A 16,846-nucleotide genomic window follows, 5' to 3' on the forward strand; every position below is an offset into this window, starting at 1 on the left:
AGCATGGACATCGTAACATACCAGTATTTGCTTCCGGTTGTCGTTGAACAAGCGCCATGAATTCGCCAATACCTGCCATGTATTCCTCCGTAAGCAAATTGGTGTTTGGATCCTAATGTGGTTTATCCATCCACGATCGATGATAATTTCCATAAGACATGATTATTTTTTCGGATCTGTAGAGAGCAAAAAGAGAAAAAATAATGAACGAGGGAAATGTGGTGTGGGGACGTCGCATTTATAGGAAAAGTTCATGCGACACTCCGACAGATTTCCGACCGAATTCCGACAAACATAACAAAATTTGTCGGAAATTCGTCGGAATTGTTAAACGGTCAAATATTTCGTCGGAATTCTGTCGGAATCCGAATGGTCAAAAAATGTCCGTCGGAATTTCGTTGGAATCCGAACGGTCAAAAAAATATCAGTCGGAATTTCGTCGGAAATGCATCGGATTTCTATAACGGTCAAATTCCTCCGTCGGAATTTTGTCGGAATCCGAACGGTCAATATGGGCGTCGGAATATTTTCGTCGGTAAGTCGTCGGAGTTCTCAACGGTCAAAATGTCCGTCGGAATTTTGTCTGATATTTTCTGACGAAATTAATTTCGTCCGAAGAAACCGACGAACGTGACGTCCGTCGGAATGGCCGTCGGAATGTGGCGTGTTTTCTTGTAGTGTCCTTTTCAAGAAATTACTAATATTATGCTGCTGCATTCCAAGTCTGGCATGAGTTGATTCTGAGATGTCCTCCAGTCTCTGGGAAAAATCCTCTTTCATTCGGTCTTGAAAAAATTTAATCTCATCAAGCTTGTCTTCTAACAGCTTTACTGTTACCATCCTTCTTCTCAAAGATACGTGACTAGTGTCGATCGATGCTTCTGATTGGATCGCAGTTTGTCTTCGAATCATGTATATCTCCTCTTTCAGCATATCCATGCGTGCAGTTAGCCTGTCAATGCTGTCATTGATTGGGTAGTAAACATCATCGAGCCTCTTGTAGGAATCATCCAGTGACATCTCATGGGCTATGTAGATCCCATGTACCATGTCATCGATCCCTGCTCTGCTGTAAGTGTCTGGTACTGGCATGGTTCTGGCGAACTTCTCTGCATGTTCTGGTAGACAGATATGAGCGTAACCATGCATTGTAGCTCTTTCCAAAATTTCTCTGATGTCTTCCCTTGACACATGAATGATTCTGCCATCTACAGCTCGTGCATGTCCATGCTCGTCTCTGTAAATGTCATATTCATCTCTTGTTTCCCGGTGAAATCTTCTTTTGCCAATGTGATCATAAGAGCTCTGTCCAAACTCGTAGAGACCGTCGATCGATGGCCGGTTGTTACCATCGATCGATGCTTAATCCTCTGTTTCTGCTTGCGGACTGAAAAGATTTCTTCTAGCCTTTGAAATAGTGTCTGCGACATCTTTAGAGATGTGTATAGGTCGTCCATCCAGGGCACGTGCTTGTTCTTCTGAATATTTGAAAATACCAAACTCATATGCTCTAAGATAACCAAAATCTGCACTGGTTTCTGCTCTTGCGTCTGACTCTATTTCGTGATGAGTGTCTATCGATGCTTTGTAATTGTTGTCGATCAAAGTTTCCCCCTTGGTTTCATGGGAAGGCTTGGGAACTCCTTCTTCTTCCCTGGCAAGGCCATGGTACTCAATGTTTGCTTCTTCTTTGTAGTCCTCATCATACTCATCATTCTCCATTGCACTCAGCTTCCTCTCTGAAGGTGTAGCAGTGTGAATCGAGAAGCTAGGTTGGTAGTAATCATTCTCCCAACTGTTGAAAGATCCTTATGGGAAGTCGTCTATCTCATTCGCAGGGTCACTGTCAATCGGTGTTGCAAACGTTATGTCGACCGTCGCTCCAGACTTCTCGTCGATCAATGCTCTAGGTTGAGTGTCGATTGATTTTTCATTCTCCGCTTCCTCTTCAGTTCCATGGTCGCTGTAGCAATCTGCCATGAATCCTGGATCATCTCCAATCTCCATGTAGCCCGTCTGTTGCTTGACTACTCTTACTGGATCATAGTAGACAGTAGGGTCTATGAGTGTCAGGCACAACTTGTTGGTCTGCAACTTGTTGGTCTGCATGTTGCATACTGCTCCTACAGTAGCCATGAAGGCTCTCTCAAGTAATAGAAAAGAATTCCAGTTGAGCTTGATGTCCAGGACATGGAAGTCTACTGAAACTAGGGCATTACCAATCTGCACCTCAAGGTTTCTGATGATTCCTCCCGAGTTCCTCTGAGAACAATCCACAAAAGTGAATGAATCCTCTGAAGGCTCTATCTTCAGACCTAGATGGTCTACCATCACCTTTGGTAGAATGCTAACTGAAGATCATGTGTGGCAGAGAGCACTAGGGTAGTCAATGCCTCCTATCAAGCATGGGACTACGAAGTTTTCAGGATCACTCTTCTTCTTCAGTGTAATCCTCTATCTCATCTTCTCTCTGACCTGGTGGAACATTCTCGTAATGTCTTCTTCAGTCTTCTTGGTCTCTCTGAAGAACATCCACAACCTGTAGGTAAAGTAAGCCTCCTCAAACGGTTTATCTATTGGAATCCTTAGAATCCTCTTTGTGAAAATATCAATCTCCTTATCATTAGCTTGATCTCACTCAAATTACCCTAAGGAGTGAATTACTCTCTCAAATAAGAGGTTCAGCTGTAGTACTTAGGGATCGAATCCACAAGGAGCTAGGGAACCTAATATATCTAATCAGGGTGATTAGACTAGGTTGATTATGATTAAAATGTAAATAAGCAGGTTGTTAGCAAGGTAGTTGCTCGGTTGATTGATTTGGATTTAAGACAATTAAATAAAGTAGCTAGACTTAGGGTTTCTATTCAGGAAATCATGATTATAATCCTATAGGTGCTTATTAGTTGTATTCATGATATTATAGAGCTCAAGCTCTTAAACAACAAGCCGATCAGCGTTCGCTTTCTAGGTTTTTCTATTGACACGACTTAAGTGTCGATCGACGATTCTAGAGGAATATCGATCGATTCAAGTGTCTCGCTGTCGATCAATTATTCTATAGGAATATTGATCGATGAGTGTTAAAGCAATCTTTACGCACGGGTTGAATTATGCTCATTAGGCTTCATAGATCAGCTTTCGCCTTACTCTAACAATTCTAGCTCAGTTAGGACAGATTCATGGTGAGATGCAAGCAATGCCGTGCGAGGTATCTAGAGGCTTAAGGCAATTTAAAAAATTGGAGCCCTTTCAAATAATCGGTAAACATATAAGTAATATATAGCTTTCATAGGATAGAAAATAATGAAAACAAAACCAAAACATACTTATATCAACAAAAAAAAAAGGAAGAAATACCAAAGATGGATGGTTCCACGAGAAAGAAAACAAAGCAATATGAATATGATGTATCAAATATTTTGTGAAAGACAGATATAATATGATGAGAAAAATATCTAAATCAATTAAGATTCTGATTTATGGTACTTTCGGAAAGTTTCCTCTAAAACATTATTATTTAAACCTATTAAACTTGACATGATTTCGTTTTGATTTGCGAGTCAGATCTTTTTACTGATTTGTATCTAATATTTATTTAGAATATGGATTTCTTTCTATAAAAGCTTATGTTTAAAACTTATAGTCACACAAAGATTTGAACGTGGTCACTGACCATAAGTGCAGAGAAACCTCGACAGAAAATTTGGGGCCTAAGGAAAATTTGTTGGGGCCCTTCAAATTGTATAATTATTTGGGGCCTAAGGAAAATTTGTATAATTATTTGGGCCTAAGGCAAATGCCTTTTTAAATATACATCAAGCACGCCTCTGGATGCAAGTTATCACTTGTGTCTACAACTCCTAGGGTAAGTTCTAGGTAGCTAATCTAGAAACATACATTAATGACAATCCTTATGATGAATATCACAACATAGCAATCTATAGTTGGGGCTAATCCCTCATAACCTATTTTTACCCTAAACCTAACAATAGAACTACTCAGACATAGCTAAGCAATTCATAACAACAAGGAATAGATAATAAAACTGCATGAGTTTAAAGTAAGAATCAATGAAGTTTCAATCATAAATATCTCTGGATCTTCTCTCCAACTCTCCTAAAATCCTAGAAAAACCTTAAAACCTTTTTCTGTGAAAAACAAGGGAACAAGAAAGCACACTTTGCCTCTAACATGTTGGCAAACTATAAGTATTAGGTTAAAACTCGTCAGGTGTAATCTTGTAATTTGGTGAAGTCGTGGGCTTTAAGTTGGCTTAGACCAAACGGGATTGCACTCGCTGTCGATCGATGTCACGATGTGAACATCGATCGAATATTTCTCTTCAATGTCGACTGATGGTCGTGCTCGATGGTCAGCTCGGATGTCTTTTCCTTTTATGTCCAAAATGCTCCAAAATCATCACTTTACTCCAATTCACTCATGAACCTGTAAATATACTAAATAGACTCTAGGATATAACAAATAGCAGTTAAAACACTTATAAACCATGGGTAAAAGTGGGTCAAATACATGGCCTATCATAGCTCCTCTCTTCAGATGCTTAGGAACCTTTTCCTTCCTCTTCCTCAAGGTTCGTCCCAGAATAGCCTGATCAACTTGAATAGGCTCTGGTGCATCTTCATATTGCTCACTGATATTGTCTGTTGATGTCTCTGAAGGTTGAGATGGGTTTTTGAGTGCATTCAATCGTGCTACATTGATTTTGGGTAGTTGCACTCGGTAGCAGAGAGGTGCTCGTCGATCGATGCTGGAAGGTGACTGTCGATCATTGGTTGAATCTCTCTGTCAATCGGCGACTGTCTCACTTTGTCGATCGATGTTTAGACATAAGGCTATGGGTGGATGAGGGTGATTAGCTGCGAAATCTTCATGGATCATGATTCGTACTGTCACGCATGATGCACATAATTATGTCGATTGATGTTGAATAGCAGGTATCGATCGGTGTTCTTCTGACTCCATCGGTCGATGTTCTTCTCTTGGTGTCGGTCGACACCAATGTGAACTTTCGAAACTCATGGAGATTTCAACTTCGAAATCTCCGTCCTGAAGCTTCTCCTCCTTAACTACTTGCCAGAAATCATATTCTATCCTGGCATTAACGTGGTACTTCAGTACTTCATCTCCTTTACCCTTGATGAAGGTCTCTTGCCTTTAACAGCTTCTCATGTCTAAACCACTTGTGTCTCCACATTTTTCACATGTGTATTCAAAATTTCAAACTTTGTATTCAACTCAGTGTAGACAGCATCCATCTTCATATTGACATTCACTATCATATTCTGCTGACCTTGAAGAACTTGATCAATCATTGCTTCTATCCCGTTCCCTCGAGTCTGTGGTGGTACCCTCTGATAGAAAAAATTCCCATAGGTTATGTTGTTGTTGTTGTTGAAGTTGTTACTGTAGGATTTCTGGTACTGTGAACTTTGGTTGAAGTTAGTCCTCTATCTATTCACATATAAGTTTTTGTATCCACTCTGATTTCTAGGCTTCTGATTCTGAAAATTGGTACCACTAATGAAGTTCACATCTTCTCTGAAATCCCTGTCACTGCTGAGATCTACAACTTCTGCATCTTCTGCAAAGTTAACCTGCTTCTTGAGAAGCTTTTGAGCACTGTCCAGCTTAGCGTTAACATCATCCATCTCCTCCTTTCCTAGGGTGGCCTATTTTCTCCTCTCAAAATCAATGTTGGTGATATTGCTAGATGTCAAGTTCTTAATAAGTCTCACAGCCTCTTCTGGACTCCTAGTGTTGAACTTCCATTCACTAGATGTATCCAGAGCCATATCATATGCCAGTGCGATGCCTCTAAAGAAAGTGCTAAGGAGCTGCACTTCATTGAATCCATGGTGTGGACAGTCTCTCTGATATGACTTAAATTTGATCCAAGAACTTTTGAATGACTTTGTAGGCTCCTGTGTGAATGTAGCAATCTTACTGCTTAAGTCCTCAGCTCGTGACTCATCAAAGAAATTACGCAGGAATGCGTTCTTTATGTCAGTCCAGGATGTAAGAGATCCTGGTGGTAGCTTCTTAAGCCAACACGGAGCATCTCGAGACATTGAGTACTTCAAGAGCTTGCAGAACAGATAGTTCTCAAGGGCTCACTACAAGAAAACGTGGCCATAACGACCACGAATTACGACTACAATAGTGTCGTCGTAATGTGACATCATGTTTACGTCGACGTTACGACGAAGTATGATGTCGTCGTAAAGTAGACGTAAATTTGCTACCAAATGTTTTTGTCGTAAATTAGTCGTAAAGTAACGTCTTTTTAACGACGATCTAGTCGTAGAATTGCTACGAAAAGTCTTCATCGTAAGTTAGTGATAATTATACGACTAGATTACGACAACATTTGGTTTCGTCATAAACACATCGCTAAATTACGTCTATTTTACATCTAATATTTTCCATCTAATTAACGACCTTATTACGAGGAATGAAGTTGTAAATTAGTAGTAAAGTTTATGGTGACATAAATTGGTCGTAACATTTCCACCTACCAAAATCGAATTTTTCTTATAAATATGCTCTCCTCGCTCTCATTCTCAAATGCAAAAAAAAAAGATTAAAAATGTCTCGAGATATCTATGAGCTTCGGAGTTGGATGTATGCACACAAAAATTATGTGGGAAGAGTGACAAGTGAATTTCTCAACGGAGCAGAGACATTCATGTGCCAGACCGGAAATACATCTCTCACGCAAGAAACATTTAAAATGTTATGTCCCTGTCGTAAATGCAAGAATACCAATTTTGCTCAGAGTGAAACAGTTTGGAAACATATAGTAAATAGAGGATTTACTCCACATTACTACATCTGGTTTCACCATGGAGAGGGTGATAATAGGAATGAATCTAGTAGTAGTAATCAGTTTGAAAATGTTGGTAACATAGATGAACCGAGTCATTTGCATTCTGAAATCCCTCTGGAGGATCAGATGGTAGATCATGATAGGATGCATGATATGGTTACAGATGCATTTCGTGAAACTACATCAATAATAGAGGAAGTAGAAAATGTAGAAGGGCCTAACTTGTAGGCAAAAAGATTTTACGAAATGCTAGCTGCAGCAAATCAGCCAATTTACGAAGGTTGTAGAGAAGGTCTTTCTAAATTATCATTGGCAGCTAGGATGATGAATATCAAAACTGATCATAACTTACCTGAAGTTTGTATGGATGTGTGGGCTGAGTTTTTTAAAGAGTATTTGCCAGAAGATAATTTGTGTGCTGAATCTTATTATGAGATTCAGAAACTTGTTCATAGTCTTGGCTTACCTTCGGAGATGATAGATGTGTGTATAGACAACTGTATGATCTACTGGAGGAAAGATGCAGAATTGTTGGAGTGTAAATTTTGCAAGAAGCCACGATATAAACTAGAAGGACGTGGCGGAATAGGGTATCGTACCAGTGGATGTGGTACTTACCTATTACGGATAGACTGAAGAGATTATATCAATCTGAAAAGACTGCAGCAGCGATGAGATGGCATGCCGAACATACTCAGAAGGAAGGCGATATCAATCACCCGTCAGATGCAAAAGCGTGGAAACACTTGAATTCAGTTCACAAAGATTTTGCAAGCAACATTCACAATGTTTATCTTGGATTATGCACATATGGATTTAGTCCTTTTGGAATGTCTGGAAGACAATACTCGCTTTGGCCAGTCATCCTGACGCCATACAACCTTCCACCAGAGATGTGTATGGAAAGAGAATTTCTTTTCATGAGTATATTGATACCTGGGCCTAAGCATTTGAAGCGGTCTCTTAATGTTTTCCTACAACCTCTAATAGAAGAATTGAAATAATTGTGGTCAACTGGGGCACAAACATATGATTGTTCAACGAAAACAAATTTTACAATGCGAGAAGTTCTTCTGTGGACAATCAGTGACTTTCCTGCTTATGGGATATTATCAGAATGGACTACGCATGGGAGACTAGCTTGTCCTTATTATATGGGAAGCACATGTGCATTTCAGCTGAAGCATGGTAGGAAGACGTCTTGGTTTGATTGTCATCGTATATATCTTCCCATTAACCATCCGTACCGACGAAACAAGATATTGTTCAGGTCAAAAGTGGTTGTACGGGACACTGCACCACCTTATTTATCTGCAGAGGAAATCGAGAAAGATATTGATTACTATGGTTCAGAGGAAAAAGTCAGCAAAGGAGGTAATTGACATACTACTGCAAATATGGCTGATGATTACGGGACACATCATAATTGGCACAAAAAGAGTATATTTTGGGAATTTTCATACTGGAAGGATTAGCTTCTACGATACAATCTTGATGTGGTGCATATAGAGAAGAACTTCTTTGACAACATCATCAATACATTATTGAACAATTGAAGTGGAGGGTTTCTTCAAACAACAAGGAGCTGGGTCAACTATTCAATCAAATGATATTGAGCATGTTTCCCATTTTTGTGGAAAGCCGTATTCGATGAAAGTCGTATGTACGGTTTGGAAGGAGATCTTTCATATCTTTCGAGATCCACCCTACAATATGGGGTCAAAAAGCCAAAATAGCATCCGTATCGTATTATTTCAACTTCCCGAGTGGGAAGAGGATTTAAAGGAGTGGAAACGTGAAATGCATGTTAAATGTACTTATAATGGGGTTCGGTCAACCTCTTTCCAATAGATAACATGAATTCTGGCAATGCAATGTAGTTGGGCTTTCATGTTGATCCGAATGAATCATCTTTTTCGCGGAGATGATCAATATGTGGAATCAGAACAAGTGATTGCTGAGATTCGCGAGGGAACATCCACTTTTCATTTTAAAGAGAGGGTTAGAAAATATATTTATTCTGACTGTTTTATTAGGAATAACTCGAGCATCTTTGAATACTCAAAGTTTTATATCCGAAGCAAGTTTTCAAAAAACTGCTAGAGTTTTAGCAAAAGCTGCCCGAAAACAAAAGATAACAAGAACTCAAGGTTGGATTTGCATGCATTATGTTCTAGGAGTGAGCTGCATATTAAAGACGATGGGAAAATTCTGGTTCCCATTTTCACATTGTCAGCAGAAGCAAAAGCGGCGTTGTTCAAGTGGGTGACCTCAAATGTGAAGTTTTCAGATGGATACATATCAAATCTATCAAAAAGTGTTGAACAGGGGCAGAAATTTTCAGGGATGAAGAGTCATGACTGTCATTTGTTTATGCAACGACTTCTACCATTTGCATTTGCGGAGTTGCTTCCAAAAAATGTTCACGAAGAACTTGCACGTAACAAACACTTCTTAATTAATGTAGAAAACATAAATACATAATTTATCTTATTAATTATGTTTGCACATGTTATTTGCAGGTATTGGAGCTTTTTTTAGAGATCTAAGCTCATGTACCTTAAATGAAAAGGTCATCAGACAACTTGATAAGAATATCGTGATCTTAATGTGCAATATGGAGAAAAAATTTCCTCCATCATTTTTTGACGTCATGGAACATCTAGTTGTCCAACTCCCGTATGAGGCATTGTTTCGTGGACCGGTGCATAATGGATGGATGTATCCTTACGAGCTATCCATGAAACATTCAAAAGGGAAAGCAAAAAATCTTGCAAGGGTAGAAAGTTCAATTGTTGCTGGGAGTTTGAATGAGGAAACATCTCACTTCACCTCGTACTACTTTGGGTCACAAGTCCGTATACGAAAAAGGGCTCCAACCAGATATGATGATGGTGGTGTTATGCCGAGATATGTTGTTGAAGATGTTCCAGACATATTCTGTCAGATTGGACGTCTATGTGGGAAACTAAAAGAAGTTTGGTGGTCGAGTACATAAGACGTTCACAGCGCCCACACATATATACTCCTTAACTGCGAGGAGAAGCAGTTATTCGAAAGGTACAAAATAAAATTGTTTTCACTCTATATTTATACTTATTGTAATATTATACTATTAATTAATAATGATCAATTGCTAACACAGGGATTTTGTGGCTCAAGTTAAAGAAGCTATACCCGGAATATCAACTAATGATCTCAATAAACGAAAAGACCAACACTTTGTGAAGTGGTTAAAAACGCAGGTATAAATCACATTCATTATAAATATAATTAATAAGTTAATATATTAGTTATATTATGACATATTAATGATGTAAATTATAGGTTGATTATGATGATCCACATTACAGTCTGTGGGTTCATGAATTGATACAAGGTCTCGTCGCTAAGGTCACCACATCACCTATGTAATTCACACGAGGTTACACTTTTCACACTTACGAGTATGGAAGTCGTCGAGAAACGGTTAACTATGGAATATGTGTGAAAAGTGAAACAGATTTCTATGGGATCTTACAAGAGATCATCGAAGTGGAATTCCCTGGTTTAGTGAAGATGAAATGTGTCATCTTCAAATGTGACTGGTTCGACCCCACCGAGAATAGAGCTGTTCGGTATAGCAAGTTTGGAGTTGTGGATATCAATGCTACACGGAGGTACAACATTAACCGTGTAGTAGATGGCTTGCTTGCATTCATATATGTTCTTAAATGATCCGTGAGCTAAACATAAATAAGTTACTCATCGATTGTCTTCATTCATATATGTTCTTATTGCTTGCAATATTCTGATAGGTTAATGCTTGAACCTAGGTTTATTATACTCATTAACCGTGTAGTAGATGGCTTGACATGATATGAATGAGCTTTGCATCCCTAACCAGCAAAAGTAGATGTTAGGGTGTTTTGTGAGCATATCGGACTTGATCTTAATGTTTGTCATCACGTCTCAGTCCAAACGAGAGTTTAGGTACTTAGATCAATTGACAAAAGGTGAAGCACCACAACAGTGGGCGTATCTATCTTAAGTGATCCGAGTTCTAGACTAGTGCTAAATTGAACTTGAATAATTGTTTGGCTCACACTTGTTTAACACCCGATCAAACCACCCTAGGCTACCATTCTCTTTAATTTGAAAACCTTAAAATCAACTTGTTACTTGCTTGTCACGATACCCTAATCTTGAAATACCCCATTTTGTTTTAGCTTAATATTGATCCCATAAAGATAAAGTGTAACCGTTGGTCTCTGTGGATTTGATCCTAAAGTGATACATCGACATACCATTCGATTGTGGTAGTGTACACATTAGGTTAATTGGTGTGTGTATACACGTAATATCAGCTACTCTAGAACACATGCATTAATAGCAACTCTTTGAAGGATATTTATCACCTTAGCAATTCTATATTTTGGGCTAATCCCTCATAACCAATTTAAACCCTAAATATAACAGGTGAATTACTCAGACATAGCAAAGTAAATCATAAGCATAAACTGAATAAAATGCATAAATAGATAGAGTTAGAAATACTGGAGTTCCAATACAAATCTCTGAAGGAATCTTGGATCTTCTCACCAAACTACTAAGAAACCCTATGTATTGTTTGCTATAAAAAGTAGAAAGTATGAAAGCGTGTATTGTTTAGAACAATGGCAGAGCACATACATATTAGTTTAAAAGTCGACTAGGGGTATTTCTCTAAATGTGTTGTGACATGGAATTTAAGTCGGCTGAAAACCTAGCTGGGTTTTGCGCGCTTCGCTGTCGATCGACAGCAACAGCACATGATGTGCGTCGATCGATGTTTGACTCTGATCGTGGACCTTCAGACAGGTTCGATGGTCAGCTACGAGCTTCCTCTTATTTTATCTCTAAAATGCACTCAAATTATCACTTTTCTCAAAAACACTCATGGACCTGTAAATGTGCTAAAAAGACTTCAAAACATAATAAATAGTTCCTAAAACACCTATGGTTAAAAGTGTGTAAAAACCATGGTATATCAAAAAGTTACTTCTTCTCAGCCAAGTTTTTGGCACAAAGAAGTGTCTGGAAAAGTTGATCTGAAAGGGTTTGTAAGAGCATAAAGAGATCATGGATCAAATGACCCAGAATGAAGCAAAGTATGAGAAAGATATCAACGACATGGAAGTCAACGATACTGAAGATAGCGACTATGTCGTCGACAATCCCGCTTCCGAGATTCCTGCGCCAGTTGTTGGAGACCAGTTTGGTAAGAATGCTACTCTGATGTCAACATAGGCTCTCATTGACCTTCATCCACCTGAGCCCGAGGATCCTACCATTGAAGTCCAAGTTCAAGATCAAACTGGAGTGGATCAGCGGGTGAGTGCAAAACTGACTCTAAGGAAAAGCTCCTCAAGAGAAGATTTCGAAGAAGGAAACGAGAACCCAGACGAGCAGGCCGCCCATGGTCATGGTGAACAGGGTATAGACGATCCTCCTAATGAATTCATCAAGAAGTATCCCAGCAGGGAGACGGAGACCAGTAGACTTAATGTTTTTTTTAATCTGTAACGAGCTTTCGTCGTCGGTTCGCACCAGACGATGGACGGTGGGGCAGCTGCCTCTTGATCTTTTGGTCGATCGACTTTAGGTCAATTCTGAGACTTTTTGATGGTTCTTTTTTTCTCTTGATCCAACTTTTCTTATTTTGGCGGTTTTCTGTTTTGGAGTATCCGGGATCACTACCCCATTGTTGAATGCCGATAAGAGTTTATCTTGAAGCTGTTTTTTGCACTCTTTGGTGTCATGTATTTTTTGTTTATGGTAGTTGTGAAAGTGTGTCTGTCCCATGTATATGTTGAACGCGGTCGTGTGATCGCTACGGTCAGAGTCTTTTGAGAAGGTTGGGACTCTCAACTTGTATGTGTGGTGAACTTTTTTGTCGGTGATCTTCTTTGTAAAAGAATTCTTGGACATTTTGGCAAGAGCGTTTCGGCGAGGACACCTTTTATATTGGGAGCTGAACTCGTTACTTTGTGGATCTTTGAGGTGATATCTTGCATCATGCCCTATAGAACGATGATTTGTTGGTTTGTTGCTTGATCGGCCTCTGAGCCATAGAGTTGTTTGTTTGAAAATGTCACTTTCTCGTTGTTTCAGGCTCGGCTGCGGCAGCGGCGATCGTTCGTTACTTTCTTTGCAGCGTCTTGTTGAGTTAGGCGCTCCATCATATCTTTCATCTTGGCCATCATGGTGGCGAGATTTGTTATAAGCGGGGCAATCCCTGAGTCCGTTAGATCATCTCCGAACATCTTTTATCTTTCTTGGTGTTGCTTTTGGGTCCCCACATACTGCACCAATGTTTAATCTGAATTCGTCACGTACGAGTTGAAGGCATGAATTCGATGATGAGTTATTTGAAAGACGTTTATTGATCGATTGAAAGCCGATTACAATATAAAAACTAAGAACTTGTGAAAGAGGATCAACTCGACAAGAGCAAGGTAATTATGAAAAACTTTAATCTTGTGTCGAATTTCTTGTGTTTGTGAATGTCTCATCTCGGCCATCGGTCTACTCCGTTATAGTCGACTTGTTTCCTTTTTTCTCTAAGTCGGCATATTTCTTTGATCGCTTTTAAATCACTTGGATCGGGTTCTGTTTACTCGATGTACCTTGTCCGAGCGATATAACCCAATCTCAAACAAGTTTCTATAAAATTCTTCATCTAGACTTTCGGTTTTTGTGCACACATTTTTTTTTCTTTTTGTTCAATCTAGGTTATCTCAAATCTAGTAATAAATCTTACTAAATCAAAGCCAAGTGAAATAACTCTAATCTACCTTTTTATAACACCAAACTCTAATGTACAAAACACTGAAAAATGGTTTTTCTAATAAACCCGGGTCGGTCACCAGTTCAGACTGTTTTTACCGGGTTTTCGCTGGTATTACTGATCCAATTAAATCCAGTTTTAGTACCAACCTGAACTCAGTTAAATGAAAGAATCATAGTTGGACCGGTCCAGTTTACAAAACACTATTAGGCCTTGATTGGTAGAGCATTAGCATTAGCATAATGCTCTACATTATCCAATCAACAATTGTTAGAAAAGTATTTAGAGAAGCATTTACTAAATGCAAATGCTCTCTAGCAAATGCTTTCACATGAAGCTTTTATAAGAGCATTTGCATCTATAATTTATAAAATTAAGGAAAATATATAATTAATTCATTTATTTTATTTAATAATATCATAAAATTATTTTTATATCCAGAAGATATAATTTTGATTTCTAAAATTAATTTATAATAAAAATATTTTTTTAAATAGTTTTTCACGTTTAAAATATATCATTTAATTTTATATAATTTAATTTATTTTAAATGTGAAATATTATTTTAAAATATATATATTTTAATTATAAAATTTATTTTTAAATAATATTTTTCGATATAAACATAATTTTTAAATTTTTAAATAAAATAAATAAATTATATATCTTTTTAATTTTATATGTTAATATATTTATATATATATATATTAGAAATATATTCATTAAAAATAAATATATTAATATACTAATTAAAAATAAATATATTATATATTATATACAAATTTTTATAATAATTTTAAATAGCATACGGATACTGCTCTACTAATAATCCTATTAAACAGTTAGCAAAAACATACATGTCCTGCAGCATACTGCTACTGCTCTGCCAATCAGGGCCTTAAAAGAGCATACTGCTACTGCTCTGCCAATCAGGGGATTTTACTCTCAGATGCTTTCTCAAGTAAACCGAAGGTACGTAAATGCCTATATTGGTACCTTGGTCTGTGACTGAATGTTTCTTACCAGTAATTTAAAAAAACTTTCTTGTCAAATAAAACATTTACTTTACACAAACTCGTTACAATGATGTAAACAAACAAGTAAACCTGAATGAATCAAAATCTTGATTGATCTTTTTCTTAGGCTTTTTTAATAGTGTAATTCACTTAAACCGGAGACTATAACCATGCTATACCAGTTCCAGTTCTGCTTCTAAATGTTGCTGCATCAGATATCTCAACCTGTAATTTATCTGGAAGCAACATTGCCTGAAGACTCTGAGCTATCTTCACCAACTCTTATCGACACAGACTCATCTCTTGTTCTTAAATCTTCGCTAACACGGCTTGAGAATTCCCAGCTACCTCCTCTCCTTCCCCTGCTCGACTCTCTTGAATGCATAATCCCACGCCCTTCAGATTCTTCTGGTGGAAGCATTCTGCTCAAATCCCTCGATGTAACCGTTGTTTCCATGTCCTTTTCCAAGTCACCGAGCTCTTCTTCTACCGTCTCGTGCCACACAGGTTTTCTCCCCATCTCTATGTCGTGGGAAACTTTCTGCAAGCTCGGGCTTGACATGGGTCCGTTTACTATCCTTGGTGGGATCGCTGGCTCCTTTGGTACCTTTTCTCTGAAACTGTTCTTAGATAAGGGAACCTTTGTGCAGAACACTTCCATGAAGTTCCCAACTATCCCTTTGTTGAAAGGGTTCTCATGTCTATCATACCGATACCTAAAGTTTTCGTAAGTTGACTGCAAAACCCACAACAGAAAGCGAATGTTAGCAAGAAGCTACATTATTCAAACGGTTTTGTAATGAAACAAGAGCTTTACCTGATTGGTACTGATTAGGTACAAGTGGAAACCAGTAAGCCCACCAACGAACCAGACAGAGACGAAAGAGTAGAGTATTAGGGCGATGGAAGCAGGAGTCTTGATAAGCGACTTCCAGATGCTTATCTTCTCACCATCCATTATCCTCTTTACGTAGATCCAGCAAAACACATGGATATAAATGCAGAGAAGAGCCGAACACAATACAAACATGAAGTAGAACCTGTAGTTTCTCTGCATTTTAAACAAAAGATAATAAGCGTTTTCAGAGATATAACAAAGACGATTTCGTTTAAGAGCCATTACCAATCCAATGCATTGACCAAGCCATGGACAGTGATGGTCAAATTTCTCAACGCAGTTATCGCATATGGAGCAGTGAGAAGCACGGGGTGGTCTGTAAAGCATGCACGTGTCACAGTATTTGATCTTGACAGTGATTCCATTCACAATCATTTCTTTTGTCCGAGGCAACCGGGTCTGAGTAGGAGTATGAGCAAGACGTGGCTCTCCGTTACTTTCAATACTCTCTGCCTCAGGAGGATACAGATTACGCGGTATGATTCCAGGGTCTCTCCCCGAGGTTAGAAACAGAAATACTAGATCCTGTGGACACAACAAAAGATTGAACTATTTTAGTATCAAGATGCAGAAGAGGAATGAGGGAACTAACATTTCGACTTACCAGTAAATTAAGACCAGCAGCTATGGCGAGAATTGATACTCCTCTATGGTGAGGATAGTCATCAATAAACTTTCTGCCAACGAAAACGCAGAAGATAGTGACAGGAGCAGTGATCAAGAAGATGGTGATGAGTATAGTTCGAGCATCGGGTCCAAACACAAGCCTTCCTCCAAAGCAGAACACCTGAAAAAATGATATGCAGTCATGGTTAGCTAATGGGTTCTTGCAAGAGTTTTTTTTTTTTTTTCCTCGAATTCTCTTAAGGGAAAACACAAATCTTGGTGAATTATTAGATGAAAACAACTTCAAAGTCAATCAAGAAAGCTGCACAAATAAATTCCCTAAAGTCAACTTGTAAGAATGAGCCCAGAAAAAGAGAGATTATGATCAGATTCCCATAACTTGTGGGTAAATCCACCAAAAGAGTGAAGCTTTCGATTCAGATCTTACTCAAAAGGCTCTTAAATCTAACGGACCCAGAAAACGAAATCATAAGAAGAGAAAGAGAAGCTCACGTTATCCCCTTTCCAACCCTTATACGTTCTAATCAGCTCATCTCCACCACCACAGCCGCCGCTAGGACCCGGAGCTCCGAGATGGCGATCTTGCGGCTGCGAGGGTAACATCGGAAACCAGGAAAAGTCGCGCTTTTTGGTAAGAGGAGAGTCTT

The 16,846-nt window shown here is 38.5% G+C and overlaps 1 protein-coding gene across 1 annotated transcript; it reads right to left on the reverse strand.

Moving 5' to 3' along the window:
* Positions 1 to 14,684: 14,684 nt before the first annotated feature.
* Positions 14,685 to 16,840, reverse strand: LOC106328162 (probable protein S-acyltransferase 5). The gene is made up of 5 exons (XM_013766546.1): positions 16,692 to 16,840; positions 16,177 to 16,359; positions 15,798 to 16,097; positions 15,492 to 15,725; positions 14,685 to 15,410 (listed from the first exon to the last, which is right to left on the reverse strand). Exons 1-5 carry the CDS (start codon positions 16,800 to 16,802, stop codon positions 14,907 to 14,909), a joined length of 1,332 nt encoding a protein of 443 aa, XP_013622000.1. The 5' UTR covers positions 16,803 to 16,840; the 3' UTR covers positions 14,685 to 14,906.
* Positions 16,841 to 16,846: the final 6 nt, after the last annotated feature.

This window comes from Brassica oleracea, chromosome C3 (genome assembly GCF_000695525.1).
Source record: "Brassica oleracea var. oleracea cultivar TO1000 chromosome C3, BOL, whole genome shotgun sequence".
NCBI classification, from domain to species: domain Eukaryota; kingdom Viridiplantae; phylum Streptophyta; class Magnoliopsida; order Brassicales; family Brassicaceae; genus Brassica; species Brassica oleracea.